The 17,093-nt window shown below is 40.7% G+C and overlaps 1 protein-coding gene across 1 annotated transcript; it reads right to left on the minus strand.

The window, feature by feature from the left end:
* Positions 1–594: 594 nt before the first annotated feature.
* lrrn1 (leucine rich repeat neuronal 1) lies at positions 595–16,210 on the minus strand. Its single transcript, XM_044025024.1, has 2 exons — positions 15,787–16,210; positions 595–3,735 (listed from the first exon to the last, which is right to left on the minus strand). Exon 2 carries the CDS (start codon positions 3,584–3,586, stop codon positions 1,433–1,435), a length of 2,154 nt encoding a protein of 717 aa, XP_043880959.1. The 5' UTR covers positions 3,587–3,735; positions 15,787–16,210; the 3' UTR covers positions 595–1,432.
* Positions 16,211–17,093: the final 883 nt, after the last annotated feature.

The following is a 17,093-nucleotide window of genomic DNA, read 5'->3' on the forward strand; positions in this document are numbered from 1 at the left end:
GAAGAAAAACGCTGAGAATATGAAACAGTTGAAAGACGATAGCAGGGAAGGTTGGAGCTAAAAGAAAACTACTGCTGTAGTCTGTAGCTGCTGTAACACTCCATTATCTATAATCACCATCTTCTTTGATCTCATCGCAGTTGCATTACTGTCCCTATGTTGCCTCCTTTTTTAAAGCTGTGAAGATGCAGATTGTTGCTTGGTAAAATATATATACTGTATATATAAAAAAACAGATGCAGGCACTATATTTTAAGTACTACATTTGTTTTTGAGCTTACTGTATTCGCTCCCGAGCATATTGTGCTGCAATTATATTCTACCAGCGCAGGAATTTAAATTATTCACTGATAATTGCTTTGCAAAGGCAAACATGCTGAAGTCTGCACCTCCAGCCACCCCACCCCCCACCCCGTGAATAAACACCCAACATGTATATGAGATGCAATAACAAGTTACACTTATAACCTTTATTGCCAATCCGTGAATGTCTGTTTCCCCCAAGCACTTTCATTAAAAACACAGTGCAACAAAATGAACGACATGTACACATTGTAAAAATGAACCTGGTGTTGAAATCAAGGTTAAAAAATATGAGGAAAAAAGATTTTATTGAACTTCTCAATAACAACATGTTTGTGTGCGGAAACCACAACAAAATGAGTGACTGTAGACATATTCTAGCAAAATAAGAAAAAAAACTTTAAGAAATGTAAAAAGCCTTACATCTACGTAGTTGATAACATTCATATTTCTATTGCTGGTTTACAGTAGTTGCTCTGCAAACATAAAAGTCTAAATCAAACATACTTTTATTCAATGTACAAAAAATAAGTCATAGCTGATACAACATTACAGAAGAATTGCTAACATTATTCAATAGACGGTATATCAAGTCTAAACGTACTTTGTCAGCTTATATTTCAGTTGATAGACAAATTCGTATATATATATCTATATATATATATATATACTGTATATATTTCAGTGCACAACAGTCAACAGTGAAACTGTTTTACAAGAGAAAGAAAGATTGCAGTGTCTAAAAGTTCTGCCAGAGAAAACGGGTCAAAAACAGGTCAGATTTCAGTGCCTTCTCTTCTCACACATACTGAATCTGTGACAATGCTCATGCTGTGTTCATTAAAACAGGTACTAAAAATAAAGCACAGTGACTGCTGAGTCCAGGAGGCTAAATAAAGCTGCCATATTATGCGTGTGTAAATGAGCAAAAAAGTAAAAAGACTGTGAAAAAACAAAAAATTCTGAAAGTGTCGGTTCATTGATCGCTTCAAAGAGCAAGTCTGCGAGAACCACCGAAAAAAGGGAACAAAGAGAAAAATGTTCACTTTTACACAAAGAAGCAAATATGTATATTTGTGCTCCTAAAAAAAACATGTCTCTGTGTCTCTGACTGTAGAGTTAGTAGGTTTCACCACATGTAATAGCTGCGTGTGGTGTCCACTTGGCTAGGTTTGGTCTCAGAAGAGCCCTCCTTTTCCTTCTCACTGTCTGCCTCCCACAAGTTGATCAGAGGTGGGTACAACTCGTTCAGTGGTATTGATGAGGTTTTCTGCATGTATTTTTTCAAGGAATGGTGATAGTTTTTTCTTTTCCACCTCTTAGCAATGTACACACCCAAAGAGGCCAGACTGACAAGGGCGAACATTGATCCCATGACCGCTGCAAGAGCAGTGTTGGTCCCTTGGTCAGACACTTCCACAGCAAAGGTTGCTTCCTTTGTTGTCACATTCACGCACGACTTCTGCATTTGTTGGTGAACGTTGGAGACGGTGAGGCACACTTCGTACTCAGTTGCTGGTTGTAAATGGGTGAGGTTGTACTCATGGACATCCACAGGTACTCTGGCAGTGTAAGTAATATGTGGGTTGTCAATTTTCATGGTGGCGGATGACCACTTGAGGTTGGAGGTCATTACGTTGGAATTTATCTTCCAGGAGACCAGGATTGAGTGGGATTCTGTCTGTTTGACATAGATCTTCATGAGCTGGGTGTTGTCTAAAAGTGTGCCATTTACCCGTATAGCTATGACTCTCGTGTCTGCCCCCTCTGAGTTTTGAGCGACACACGTGTATCTGCCCGAGTCTTCTACTTGGACATAAGAAATTCTCAATGTCCCTTCGTTGTTGAGGCTGTACTTGTCAGACAGGGTGTCCGTCATCACCTTGTTCCCCATAGGTGTCACCCAGTAAATTTCAGGGTCAGGCTGGGACATGGCTCTGCAGTCCAAGTCCACGGTCATGCCAATGTCCAAATTGAGGTGGCTGGGGAAGGTGTCATGCGAAATCATGGGCAAGCACTGGTTTGCTAAGTTCGTCTGTAGCATCTCCCTCACATGCATACCTCTGACCTCTGTTGGCATGGCACACAGCATAGACAGAGGTTCCATAAAGCGAACGATAGTCTTGTTGGAGCCCATCCACTGGATGACGCAGTCACAGCGAAGAGGGTTGCTATGAATGCTGATCTCCCGTAGGTTGGGGAGAGAATCCACTGTAGACTGATAGAGGGCATTCAAGGCATTGTTGTTAAGCATTAGACTCTCCAAGGCAGGAACATCACGAAAGGCTTGACGGTTGATGTAAGAGAACTTGGGGTTGTTTGTAGCTTCTAACTTAGTGAGCTCAGGGAGGTTGTCCAAAGCATAATGCTCAATGGAAACCAACTCTCCCATGTTGTTTATACCCAGCTCCTTCAGCCTCAACATATTCTTAAAATCTCCTTCTTCTATCTTATGCACTGGATTTTTATTCAAATCTAAGAACTTGAGGTTAGGTAGCTTTTGCAGCGCTCTCTGAGGAACGTGGACCAATTTATTGTCATAGAAAGAGAGGCTTTCAAGATTATCAAGTCCCACAAAGGCATTTCCTGGGACATCTGTCAAATCCATTCCTGCCAAAACCAGGCTTCTCAGGTTGCCCAAGGGTTTGAAATTAAAGTCTATTATTCCAACAACAGGATTTTCACCAATCATCAAGATCTCTAGATTGGGTGTTGATTCAAACCACTGGCTGTTGATGGCTTTAAGCTTGTTGGAGTTGAGGTGAAGCCTGAGCAGGTTGTGGAGCCCAGAAAAGGCATTGGCAGAAATGGCGTTGATCTGATTGTGGTTGATGTAGAGCTCCTGCAGGTTACTGAGATCCTGCAGACAGTAATCGGGCATTTCTGTTACCTGGTTTTCCTCCAGATGAAGAGTGGTGAGCTGCGACATATTGTTAAGACCAACATCACGAATGCTACTGAAGTTGTTCTGGGACAAGTCCAGCTCAGTCAAGTTGAAGAGCTGATCCAGCTCCTCATTGGTCTTGGCAATGTAGTTGCTCTGTAGGAGGAGAACCTGAGTGTCACTGGAGAGGTTGCCTGGGATGCGTGTTAAACGGAGGTCATTGCAGTCCACAGTGATGGCTTCTCTGTAGGTGGACTGAGGAGTAAACCAAGGCCGGATCTCGCACACGCATAGCTGGGGGCACTCATTGCTTTGGACAAAGGATAGTCCTATAGATGCCAAGATCAGGCCAAGGAGAACATGGCCTAGAAGAAAACAGTCTAAACTCCGTCTAGCCATGCTGGGGAGGAACAGGTGTCTTTGGGAGAGGGGGCTTTGCAGTCATCAACCAGACTCAGCTGTGGTTATGTCTTTCAGTCCAATGAAATGGTCAGGGGATGAATCCAGTGGTAGAATTTCACATCAAGATCCTGAAGCTGCAGTATGATCTGAAAAAAAGAAAAACAATATATAAGTCTTGGTATATAAATCATTGTCTTGTGTTTTCATTAAGAACAGAGTTCATAGTGCATAGTGAATGTAAAATGAATCTGGGTTATCAAATTTATTCTGGTCCTAATTTGTTTGTGGTATTGAGTAAAATACCTCAGCAAAATTATTATTTGTATTCTACTTATGACTTAACACCTTAAAGATTAATGTTTCCATCCCCATCAATGTCAGCTATATTATGTTAGTGCTAATTACCAAATGCAATACAATCGTGGTAATAATTATTCATATAACAGTAATAATAGTTGGTTCTTCTCAAAACAAAGTTACAAAGTGCTTCGCAGTCAAAATATGAGTACAAAGACATCAAATAAACAAAGACACAAATAAATAAACCCACTAGTAATAAGGTTTTGCTATTTAGATTTCTGTGACCATGCTTGTTCCATTTGCCAGATCTCTTTGACCAAGTCACAGGAATGTTTCTGCTGCATGAAACGGACTCACTGGAGGTTCTCTATAACTTATCCTGTCGATTTTGTTAAAATTGTCATTAAACGGTCCAATCCCCATCGTGACCGTAAAGGCAGAACTATTGCCATAGAAAGTGGGACAGGGATGGACATCAAACACTGACAGGTGGATAGACGAGCTATGATGTAGTAGGCAGGTGGGTATACAATACATTGCAATTGTAATTCAAAGCACCACTGTGAATACAGCCTCACACAGGACCTTGCATGGCTACAAACTAACAACAATTGCTGAATCGTCACATAATCTGTCATGTTTCTTGTAAATGCAGAAATTACTGAGGACAATAGACTGACTGTGAAGAGCAACAACAACTGCATCCCCTTTATCCTTGTGAGACTGCAAGAGTTTGTATGGCATTGACGGTTTTGAGAAAATGCAATTTCAGCTCATTACAATGCATTCACAAAACTCTGCTCTTAACGAAACGGATCAAATCCCACTGAGGGCTTTCATCTCCCCAACTGGCCCAGAAGGACTTCATCATTAGTCTCTCCGAACATCATTAAACACTATGAGATACTAACATGTGCTGTGCCTCAAAGCCAAAAAAAGAAGAAGCACATTTTAATTTTTAATACATCATTTTTAGCATTCTGTATTTAGGGCAAACTTTAAAAAAAATAAAGGCTTGTATTTTGTTTTTTAAAGATAGGCACACACAGATCTTATTTCCCGTCAAAACCTCAACAAATGCTCTTTAAAAGGACTGCAAAAAAGTGTTATCATTGTGGGTATCTGCAAGCTTTATGGCAGTAAAACTACTCACTCAGTCACTTTTTACTTTTACTTAGTGTCAGTGTGTTAAATCTCTTCCTTTGTCTGAGCACATTACAGATGTCTAAACATTGTGGTGTGACTTAAACTTTGACTTAATGTTAGTTTTACACCATTTTATTGTCTGGAGTCATTGTATGTCCAAATTCTGAATTAACTGACTTTACCTCTTACACCACCAAAAGTGGTTTTAAGCGAGATCTGTGATCCGTCACAAATATTGATGCTCCCCTCATGAAGGAGCTCTAATAATGATATGACTTCATACTCACTCACAGGAAAATACCAGCAAAATCTAAAAAAATCTAGAACAATATGTTCCAGCATTTTGTTAGACTATCCTAAACAAAGGTGGTGAAAATGGTAAAGCTGGTAAAAATAAGATGACAGTATACTGTGTCTGGAGCATGGAGGGCTGTTTCCACGGTTGTTGACCATTGGGAACTTCCACACCTGCACTATTAAGTCTAGTTAAATTTCCCCCCTCTGTGCAATTTTTACTTTGGGCTTGAGGGAACAAAGTAATTCCACTCTGATGCACACCCTTCAGACATTACAGAGGAGGAGGTCTCTCCGGTTGTTAGTTGGTCCGACCCAACTACCACATGTATGGGCCGTGTATATGTAGCATTTTAAAAATAAATGAAAAACCCATCGAAGAAGCCAAGAGATTTTAACCAAAGCCCCGTGCAATGACACTCCTGTCACATCTGTTGTTGAGATGACAGTGAAGTTGTGGCACTGACTCAAAGCTCCAGTACGGAACCTCTATCGCCCCTTGTTGATTTTTGAGCAATTACCAAAACAGTCTGCGGTCTCTAAAACCCTGCATGACCTAATTTTCTCTCCCCCATCCCCTCTCTCTCTCCTTCTCTGCACTTGGTTAAGTTATGTGTTGTTCATCTGTCCTTTGACTGCATCCAGGAAACAGCAGCCGTGACTGGCACATGCAGATACATATTCATGTTCAGGAAGCAATTTTAATAACAAACGATCACATTTGTGGGAAGCACTTTGTCTTGGTGTTAACCAGCCATAGTGCAGCTACATAAAAGCTACAGCTTTCATACAATATAAGAGACATTTGTTTATATCTAAAAGTTATGCACTACAGCTTTAATTTACACATTGATCTGAGAGGTAAATAAAAGAAAACAATGCAATCAGAACCCTGTTTCCACTCACAGTAGCTTTGCTGCTTGATGCAGAAAAACCTGTGGTGTCTGCTCATCACTCAAACCCAGAGAAAATACACAGAATTTCATTTCAGGAGCTTTGGCCGGATGATGATGAGTTCCATGGTTATTTCTGACTCAGAAAAGTTAGCCCAAGAAACAAAGACACAGAACTTCCATTGTAAGTTGCTTTGGATAAAAGCGTCTGCTAAATGACATGTAATGTAATGTAATGTAATGTAATGTAATGTAACTTGAAACTTTAACATTGGATGGGATTGGGTGCACCCAGAACAATGCACAATGCTCTCGATGCTCTTTTTTGACCACACACTCTAGTTAAAATAATTAATTTGTGTGCAGTGTGCACAAAATATGTGAATTGCCCCAGGGTCTGATCTAAATTTGGCCAAGTGTACTTTACTGTCTGGGATGCAGCAGAGCACACACTGTAGCAGCTGGTGTATTAGTTGTAGAATCTCAGTAAATGACACTCCTTAAATTACACACTAAATTCCAGATTCTCATGGAATGCACTTAGGTTTGCGAATACTTTTTTTGCTGTGGGGCATAAAAACTGAACCAAGGGGAACTTTAACAACCCTTTGACCTTTCACACCTTGAGCTGGGCCCTTTAAGTGACCATTCTTTATGTTTCATCCTCTGGACACATATGTGACCCACTTAATAGATCTGTTCACCAGTAATACTGCACATAAACCCTACCTACTGTATGTATCAATGCAGCATTTCTTAGTCACAGGATTAGATTACCCACACTTCCTTATCAAACCTTGCAGAGTCTTACATCAACACCTATGAGATCCCACGACTCAATTGGGTCCTTTTTTACTAAAGGTGGCATCCAACTGTGCCGTGCGGGCAGGACCACAGCACCACAGCCTCCTCCAGCACACAGCTTTGTGGTCAACACCAGCTTAAGAAGACAGCACTTAAGAGGCTTTCAAACAAGAGCGCTGACTAATTCATCTGAATGAAAACTGCCCGGCAACAGCACCAGAGAGACATCAACACGTCTCTGCTCCTCCTATTCTGGAGATTCCCTGTGGGACAGGGCGGAGCATGGGTGAAACAGGGATAGTACAGCATCTCGTCTTCAAGCTTTAGCACTTTATACTGAGGCGAGAGCTGCACCAGTCAGGATTAGTGGATGGAGATACTGAAGAGCAGATTAGCCTGGGGGTAATGCACGGGATTCAAACCCAGGAGAGAAACAAGTTGTTTAGAATTTTAATTAAATACAATATAGACCAAAAAGAAAAAAACAACAACAACTGATTTAACAGTTGCTAGTTGTTACTACAAATGAAGATATTAATATACCATATTATTACAATGTTACTTTTGTACTGAAATAAAATGGAATGGTCAATATTCTGTCAAAAGAATGTCCAGGACAATTGAATATTGATGATGACTTTTTTTGTGGACCAAAGTCGAACAACAGGAGCTTCAGGAAGTAAATAATTGACAGAATATAATCAATATTCAAGGGAAAATTAATGTTTTCATTAAAATGATGAATACAGTGAAACAATGCTATTGTTCACTCTGACTCCTTTTTACATTGTAAGCTACAGATCACAATTTTTTCAGTAAATTATTATTTAAATTATTTATATATTAAAACATGGCCTCCACGTGTACTTAACTAAACATAAAGCCAACTGCAAAATGGCTTTCAAAAGTGTAGTCTGATCAAACTTTCTCAGCCATTTCCCAAAGATGACTTACAGTTTTGTCTGTGGTCCCTTCTAAGATTATTTCAAAAAACAAAACAAAGTTTAATACTGGACACAAAAAATCTGACACAGTTGTCAGAATTAAAAAAAAAAAAAAGGTAGGGAATGTGGGTTTTAAATGTTCTGATGTAACTATATGAGCACTTAAAAGACTGAAACTAAATCTGTGTCAACATCCACTCAGTGCAGGTCTATTATGATCCCTAAAACCACAGGAAAGCTTAAAACACACAGCAGGTGGAAGAACATTTGACAGCACCAAAGGCAGGAAAGGCTTTAAACACAGCCAAACCTCAACCAGTGAAGAGGATACGAACAGCTTTTATCACAGTCGTATGCTTTACTTTTCTCTTTAAAGAAGGAGTCTAATCAAACACAGCACACATTAGTGGGACCAGTGTTTATCCTCAGACTAATATGGGTGCACTAATGTGGAGAAGCAAATTGATGTCTCCATTATTCACCCTGAACTATTCAGCCACTTCCAAAGCCCCCACACACCATCCTCTGCCTTCACTCACTGCCATTACTTAAACACAATCCGTTTATTTTGTTACTTGAATGTGGGGCTGGGGAAATAATTAAATAATAATATATGACACAACATCATTTTAGCAATAAAACAAAGCTTCCATCTACCAATATCATGTTTATGCACTGCGCAAACACACACAGTACTTAACTGTCAATTAAACGAGGGAGAAAGGGAGATGAAAAACGATCACGACACGCAGAATACTTGCTTGTCATTAAAGGCCTGTGCTGTACCAAAGATTATTTATCTATGCGGTGCTCTGTTGATTTCTATTATATTTCCACAATGAGATGACGTCATTAAGATGACATTAAGTCAGGGCCTCAAACTCTAATGACTGGGGACTGAGCACTGAGTCTGGTGAGGAGGGGGAGCCGGTCAAGTGAAGAAAATCCAACTTTTTGTGAAATTTTATCACAGTCTGATGTTTCAATGACTCACAATAAAAATGTATTTATGATATATATTAAATTAATATTTACAAACAAACACACACAAATAACTAAGATATTAATCTGTTAATGAATGAAACTTAGTGGGGGATGGACAACTTCACCTGTTGCATCACAGCCTTTATGCAGATCCAGCGACAGCATTTAATGGATAGACTCTTATTAACCATAATTCCTAATGTTCAAGTTTAAATTAAACAAGTTCCTAATATAAATCCTCTCAGTACACAACATGCATAAAAATGTTAAATGTTTCATGAAGGAAGATCACATATGAGACTTCACAAAACAGGAGTTTCATATTGTAATGTAACTAAGTGATGACTTTATATAAAAGCAACAAAGAAACAATATTATATGACTGGAATAAACTCTAAATCAGTGCAGAGTTTCACATTTTATAAAGTAGCTCCAGGTTTTTAACGATGCCAAACTTGCTTGACACCTTTATGTTTGTGTATTACATTATTCTGACGAGAATAACTGGTCATTATTACTGATAAGTATCCAAAATCTCCGGGCTTCCTTCCAGGCTGACAACTCTTTTAGAAGCACAACGCTGTCTCCAGGTAACAGGAGCCGAAATGCAAAGCCACCGTTTCAACTCTGACCACATTTGACAGCCATGACAACACCCAGTTTCATCTCATGCCATGAAATTACACTCCTGTCACTGCCATTGGAAAAACGTCAGTTATAGTGCGATACTGAAATACAACTTGTAAATTGGCAGCCCGGTGTTTTATCGCGCAGCTCTGAGGTGTGATAGAATGGAACACCTCTGCAGGTGGTACTGTAGCGTATTAATAGTTTTTTCATATTAGTCAAGCTCCATTTGACCTATTGTGAGACTGTTGCGCTAATAATGATGCTCACTGCACTCATCCAGGCAGGAGCAGTGCAACAAGGGAACTGCCTGAGGCCCCAAAACTATATTATCTTGGGTAAAAATAATTCTGATAGATAATATTAACATCAAAAAATAGCTTAAAACCAATATCCCTACCATACATTTTTAGTAAGAAACAAACTACATAGGGCCACATGGTGGTGTAGTGGTTAGCACTCTCGCCTTGCAGCGAGAAGACCCGGGTTTGAGCCCCGGTTGGAACAAGGGCCTTTCTGCATGGAGTTTGCATGTTCTCCCCGTGTGTGCGTGGGTTCTCTCCGGGTTCTCCGGCTTCCTCCCACAGTCCAAAAACATGCAATGTGGGGATTAGGTAAATTGGACACTCTAAATTGACCATAGGAGTGAGTGTGAGAGTGAATGGTTGTTTGTCTCTAGTTGTGTGTGGCCCTGCGATGCACTGGCGAACTGTCCAGGGTGTACCCCGCCTATCGCCCGATGTAGCTGAGATTGGCACAGCACCCCCCGCGACCCTCTGGTGGAGGATAAAGCGGTTAGATGATGACTGACTGACTGACAAACTACATATTTTAAGGTGAAGAACAATAATGTTAAGCATAATATTTACAAATTCCAAAACCAGGGATATTAAACAACTGTTCTGAAGTTGCTTTGGTTAATTAATGCAACCATAGCGGTGTGAACTCACATAGTTTCAACAGGCTACATCAAATGAAAACGACACAGAGGAGTATCTGGCCATGTGAAGTGTGATGCAGAAGTTTAATCAGAGTTCGAGTATACATGCATGTACTCCATACGCCATCTCTGTAGGTGGCGCTGCATCTCTCTATAAGTTAGTGCAGTGAATCAGTTTCCTGTTGACCTTTACGTCACAGAAAGACAAACTGTTGCTGTGTTGTCAGAAGAAAGACGGTAGTGCAGTTTATACGTCGTCCCCTTCTACTTCTGGGTCAAAGACCCGGGAGGGAATTTTGGCGCATGTGCAAAACGCCAACTCCCACTCCAGTCCAACTAAGGCTAAAACATGCAGGAGTAATCGGACTATGAATTGATTTGCTCAACTATAGTCTGACTATTGCGTTTACATGACATTCAGAAATCAGAATTATTGATTTAGTCCGACTAAGATCAAACATGAATGTAAACGTACCATCCTTATTCCAAGCTCATTGGATCACCATGGCTGATGTTTGTGAATGTGGTGGAACAATAAAAAGTCGTCATATATCACAAGAAAACTAGATATGGTTTTGTCTAAACTGTTGTTAGCTCTGTGGACTCAGATCTTAATTTTCTGTCTGAGTACAATCGGGATCATCATCAAGGAAATTCTTTCTAAAATGTGATAACAAAAGAGACCGCGCGATGAGGGAAAACAAATTACAGGGGGAGCGGGTGAGATAAACAACCCCAGGGAACTCCTATGAACACATCATGTCACAATGGGAGCAAAAGCAACGTGACAAAGACACTACTGAATTAGACGGCAGAACTTGAGCGACAAGGAAACAAACTGGAGTTTATTATTCAGAAAAAGACAAGCAGGCAAAATGAAATATAAAATACATCGAATATACTAAGTCAAAAAAGCCAACGTTATTTCACCCCCAATTCTAAGTACCAAAATAAATATAGAACAAAATGCATTACAGCCTCCTGAGACACAACACAATGCAATCAGACTTTGGTCGACACCTTCCAAATAAAATGAATTAAAGCGAGAAAAACAGGACCTCTACATTCACTGTGCCCAACAAACCAGTTACAGGCCTAAAATAGGCAGAAATCAAAAGGGATTGGCTCATATTTCTTGCATTATTATTGTTTAATTATTCCTGTAGAAGTGTGCTCATCCATCAGAGGAGACACATCTGTGTCCTGTGTTGTCGACAGATGAATGGGAAAATAGGCTCAGTAGAAGGGTAGCAAAATATACAGTAAATACCAATCTTCTTCAAACACAATAAGTTGTCCCTTTTGGTAGTTTTGTACATCCAAGAACTTGGAATATAAAGGCAGCCTAACACAAGTTTCTCTGTGGGCAGGGAAATTAGAAAAGAACTGGTATCGACCAGAGTTTCTCAAACTTTTCACAAGGGGACGCACTTTTTAAAAGACGGCAAACCATCGCAACCCAATTCACATTTTTTGTAATGCCTTTCATTACTTGGAACCAGCCATACTTCAGATGTGTCTTGCAGACAAAAGTAAAAGCAGGAAAACACATTTGTTTGTTTTTCAACATCTGAATAAGCTACTTTGAGGCACCAGCACACACTGCTGGGTTTTTACCGTCATATAATAGCACTATTATACAAGCAAGTACGGATTTAGTAGATGCAGCCTGTATGTGCTTGCTGTTTTCACAAAATACGACACATGTTGGGTCTTGTACTTGGCTGGAGGTCACGGGGCTACTTTGTCATCAGCCGGTCTCATGTCAGTCTATTGATTAAACAGCAGCTTGATTGCTCTCCAAGTGGTTGACACTCAAAGTGGACGGACAAAATCTCCGTGGACACTTGTTTGGAAACCCTCAGCTGACTGAGCAGATCTGTGGGAGTAGGCACACTTAATTGTTAGTGGAGCAGCTGCTCATAACTCTTCATTATAGTAAGAGAAGCAATCTACAGTCTAAAAGGTAAAATAAAGAAACATCAACCTATCACCTCTGCCAAGGTTTTGTCTGTTTGACGGTGAGCAGCATCGCACAATAAATAAAGCACGGCAATGTTTTTATGTGTGTGACAAAAGGAAGAAATCTTGGTGGTGGTTTGAACTGAGGCTGGCACTCTCTGAGTGATGAACAGAAATGACAAATCAATTCATTTATAAGGAGAATTATTACTGTTTTATGCTATCGTGAAATTAATATATTTTGGTAATGGACTCTCGAGTAGACTGAAAAAAATACATTTTTAAAAACATTTCTTGAGATTATTACAAAATGAAAATGACTGTACGTCTAGTTGTTAGTGCCGGCGCTGCTGGATGTTTCTTAATGTATGACATCAGTAAACAGTCTCCTTTATATGCAAATACATTTAACTTATGTTGATACATTTCCACAATGTGGGACTAATAAAGGACAATCAGATTAAAGGAGCACTATGTCCCTTTTACACATTTATCTCAGGAGACACCTGCATTATCATGTCCTTTGTGGCTCTGTAAGGGATTGAGTCTATATATTATGCGTTAGCTATGATGTTGCATCATGGGAAATGTAGGATACAGTGTTTTGCATTACCTATATGCTTCAATAGTAAGCACAGACAGTCAGGATGGGTCTGCAACACTAAGCAAATATTATGAATACGGCCCATCTTATTCCACTGGTAGAGCTTCTTGGACAAATCAATTTTCTAACACCAAAATAAGCAGGTAAATGCAGTTTTTAGTTGTTTGTCTTCCTGTTGTTATTTTCTCCCGAGAGTTGGGTTTGATGTCACAAATGCACAGTAAATAAGATACGTGTGCAGCACACAATAAAAAGAAAAGCCCCATTAAAGGGGCGCTGATGGTGTCAGGGTGTGTTAACTCGTATCTTTTAATTCAGTCCATCTTGAAAAAAAAATCATTTTCGATCCAGTGCACATCACAGTGTCAGACAGGAAAAGCTAAGTGCAGACTCTGTGAGCAAACTGTCAAAATAAAGTATTCGATAGTGAAAGGACTGCGTTTACCTGAGTGTGATGTTAACATTATTGTCGATCAGAGCCAGAGCCGATAAAAACCTGAGTCTATCACAGAACAATTTGACCTCTTCCTATTGCAGACAAACGCCAGATGTGAGCAGGTGTTTGTGGATTTTTTCACCAGTGGGAAAGAGGCTATAATTTACTTACACCTGAGCCACAGCCATCTGTTTTTTACTGCAACATCTACAGGCTGCATTCTAACTTCATTAGCTGATGTGTCGGTGTGATGCTTTCATTTTACACAAACCTATATGTGAGGCAAATGTCAGCTCTGGCTGATCACACTTCTCACACACACACTCACCACCAAACAGGTGTGTCAATCTGAGCCACATACTAAATATTTATGTGAGTCTCATAAAGACATGTGTTGTCTCAGACAAATTTGAGGTCACGGTGAGCTGAACTGTTACCGTGTCTGTTGCCCACAGACAAAGGGTTAATGATGTCTAAGTCCTTCTTATCTGAGAATAAAGGCTTGAGCTAAATAACCCAACGCCTCAGCCTACTTTATGCCCAAGGGACCAAAACGTTGCATGGGGGTTGGGGTGTGGGATGGAACAACAATCCCGACAGGCTCTGCTGTCTCCACAACCCCACCCGACACACACAGACACCTGCAGCACACATGCTCTTTTGTAAGATCATCTCTGGCTGTAAGTCTAATGATTCTGATAATCAGGTTCATGAAAAGTAAAGATAAGCAAACACTGTGTGTGTGTGTGTGTGTGTGTATGCATGTGAGATTGCAGAATGTCCCCTTGGGGCAACAGAATAAAAAGAAATAGCCTTCTGCTTGCTTGGAAATTTGCCAAAGGGAGCAACAGCGTCACAGCAGCAATCAAGACAAAGTGTGAACGATTTATGTCCAACAATGTCCAACTAACAAATAGACAGACGGACGGACAGACAGTTAGTTAGTTAGTTAGTTAGTTAGTTAGATAGATAGATAGATAGATAGATAGATAGATAGATGGATAGACACCTGAAAGCTAACAGATACAGAGGGAACAGATGTTCTGTTACTAGATATATAAGAAATAAACACTATTTTGGTTACCAAGGAAATCCAACAAAGATAAAACAAGAATCTTAAAATTAAAATTAAAAATTAAATTAAAAAGATGCAGGCTCCTCCTGGTGGCTCTTCAAAAATGAATCACTACAACTGTATGTTGGTGACTCAGTCATGTAAAACATGAGTGATTTTACCAATGCACGACTATCCCGATAATGGAAATTGACCCTTATCGACTTATTGTGTGTATGTTTATATGGCGATGTGCAAGAATATCTGCCCCATTGTTATTTCCTGGTCATTGCTGAACCAAAACTCACTTTTAACCCAGAGGACCTCACAGAGAAAAGAGCAGAGCAGTGATCCAGGAATGATTCCATCAACAAATAAATGATCCTCAGATATAAATGCCTTTGTCATCTTAACTAACACTAAATGCCCCCTTTTCCTCTGAAGTTAGGTGATGCCAGTCGGCAGTCTCCACCACAAAAGCGCAACAGCTGCAGCGACAGAAGCAGCGTTTGTGAATCACAATGGACCCCCTGCCAATGCAGCCTCATTCTCAGCAGCAGCAGCAGCAGCAGCAAATCTCTCACTAACACAGGTCCTTGTCTTTATCCCCGAGGAAGACTCCGAAGACTTTTTTTTTGGCTCAGAACAGATGATGGATCGAGACATCTGCCGACGCACTTGGGCATTTTAATATGCAAATCACATTTACGCAAAGCTGCTGCGCACAAAAGCACGCATCCTCCTCCTGTCCTGCTGGAACAGCCAAGTCTTTACCGCAACGAGATCAAAGTTTGTTTTCTATGGAACATCATTTGACGCATCGGTCTCAGCCGATACGTTTAATAACACATTCACAGAAGCTGTCATATACATGTGTGTGTTCTGTGAGGTCAACACTTCAAATGTGAAAACTGGAGAGCAGCTCGAGCCAAACTGCATTTATATTAAAAAAAAAGAGAGAGAGAGAGAGAGAGATATTGTGTCCTTGACTGTGTCTGCAATCTGATTCAATACAACTCGTTGCATCGTCCTTGCAGAGAGAGATGTCTGATGAACGGCAACATCATTATTTCTAAAGTCCCTGATTTCACACGTTATTTTTGCTGCAGCACAGAGGCTTGGTAGTTGTTTTTAAACGATATGGAACATTTCTACACAAAACGTGCAGCTTCGTAATAAACTAGTGCGGATAAAGCTGCTGGCTCTCACCTTGTTGGCATTCCAGTCCCGATGTCTCCGTGCGCACTGCTCCGTTTTCCTTTTTCTTTACCCAGGTACGCGTCGACACACAATAACTGAACAAAAATAAATGTTACTGTGCCACGAGAGCGGGTTCATCAAGCGGCGTATGATGGCACATATTCCTGTATCCAGGCGACTTGTATCCACTCAGTCCCAGGGCGCTCTGGGGGAGAAACGCATGGTGCACTCGCAATGCAGAGAATCATAGACCTCGAAAAACCTGCTGCAGACCGAAACCACCACCGCCACCGCTATTTAGCCACCGATTTCTATTTATTTATTTATTTATTATTTCAACGCTCGCTACCGAAATTCCCTCGCTCGCTCTGACGCCCGGTACCGCTACTCCTCCTGTTTTGGATGGAGACGGAATATGATGAAAACACCTGGCGCTGTGCAGAAGAGTCAGCTGATTCTCCAGCAGGCGATTGGCTGAGAGCGTCTGTCTGTCTTTCACTGTCGACCAAGCACAGCAAAGGAGAGAGAGAGAGAGAGAGAGGGAGAGAGAGAGAGAGAGAGAGAGGGAGCACCATCTGCTCCTCTGGGCTGGTGATGAGAACAAAGAAAGGAGACAGGGCGACGGGGGCACAGGGTGACGAGTGGAGGGTGGAGGGGAAGTGTGCGGGGCCATGGGGGTGGAATAAGTTGGGGGGTGGGTGGTGATGGCACATGGCAGTCTCCTCTCTGATCCTCCTCTTCCATGCAAAAACACTGAAGTAATATCCAACACACTTAAAAGCAGTGTATCACTTGAACAACAAGAAAGAACATTTAAAGCAGGGGTGTCTAACGTATGGCCCATGGGCCAGAACCGGCCCCATGCGGGTTCAATCTGGCCCACAGGATGAATTTGTTAAATTGTGAATTACTTTGTTCTTCAGCAGTTGTAGTTCCACTGTGATCTGTAAGGTGTAATGCACATGTGTAAATGGTAAACTTAGGCATAATACTTTTGGGGGGTATAGGTTATTATCCTATTATTTTACAGGTCTGGCCCATTTGAGATCAAATTGTGCTGTATGTGGCACCTGAATTAAAATGAGTTTGACACCCCTGATTTAAAGTCAGCCTATGTGATCTCTGAATTGCCAAAAAGTGTTAGAAAATATTGTACTGTTACTAAAACATCACTAACATATCAAGAAACATTCAAGATAGGTTAACAAAAATGACACAGCCTGACACAAATCCACAGCTAACATTTTAGTTTTACAGACTTGTAAAACTGAGATAAATCCCTGAGGTATTAAGTGCACATGCTGAAAATGGCAGTT

Source organism: Solea senegalensis, linkage group LG4 (genome assembly GCF_019176455.1).
Source record: "Solea senegalensis isolate Sse05_10M linkage group LG4, IFAPA_SoseM_1, whole genome shotgun sequence".
In the NCBI taxonomy this organism is placed as follows: Eukaryota; Metazoa; Chordata; class Actinopteri; order Pleuronectiformes; family Soleidae; genus Solea; species Solea senegalensis.

Coding starts and splice junctions, on each gene's coding strand:
- lrrn1 (XM_044025024.1), bottom strand. CDS start 3,586: ATGGCTAGACGGAGTTTAGACTGTTTTCTTCTAGGCCATGTTCTCCTT.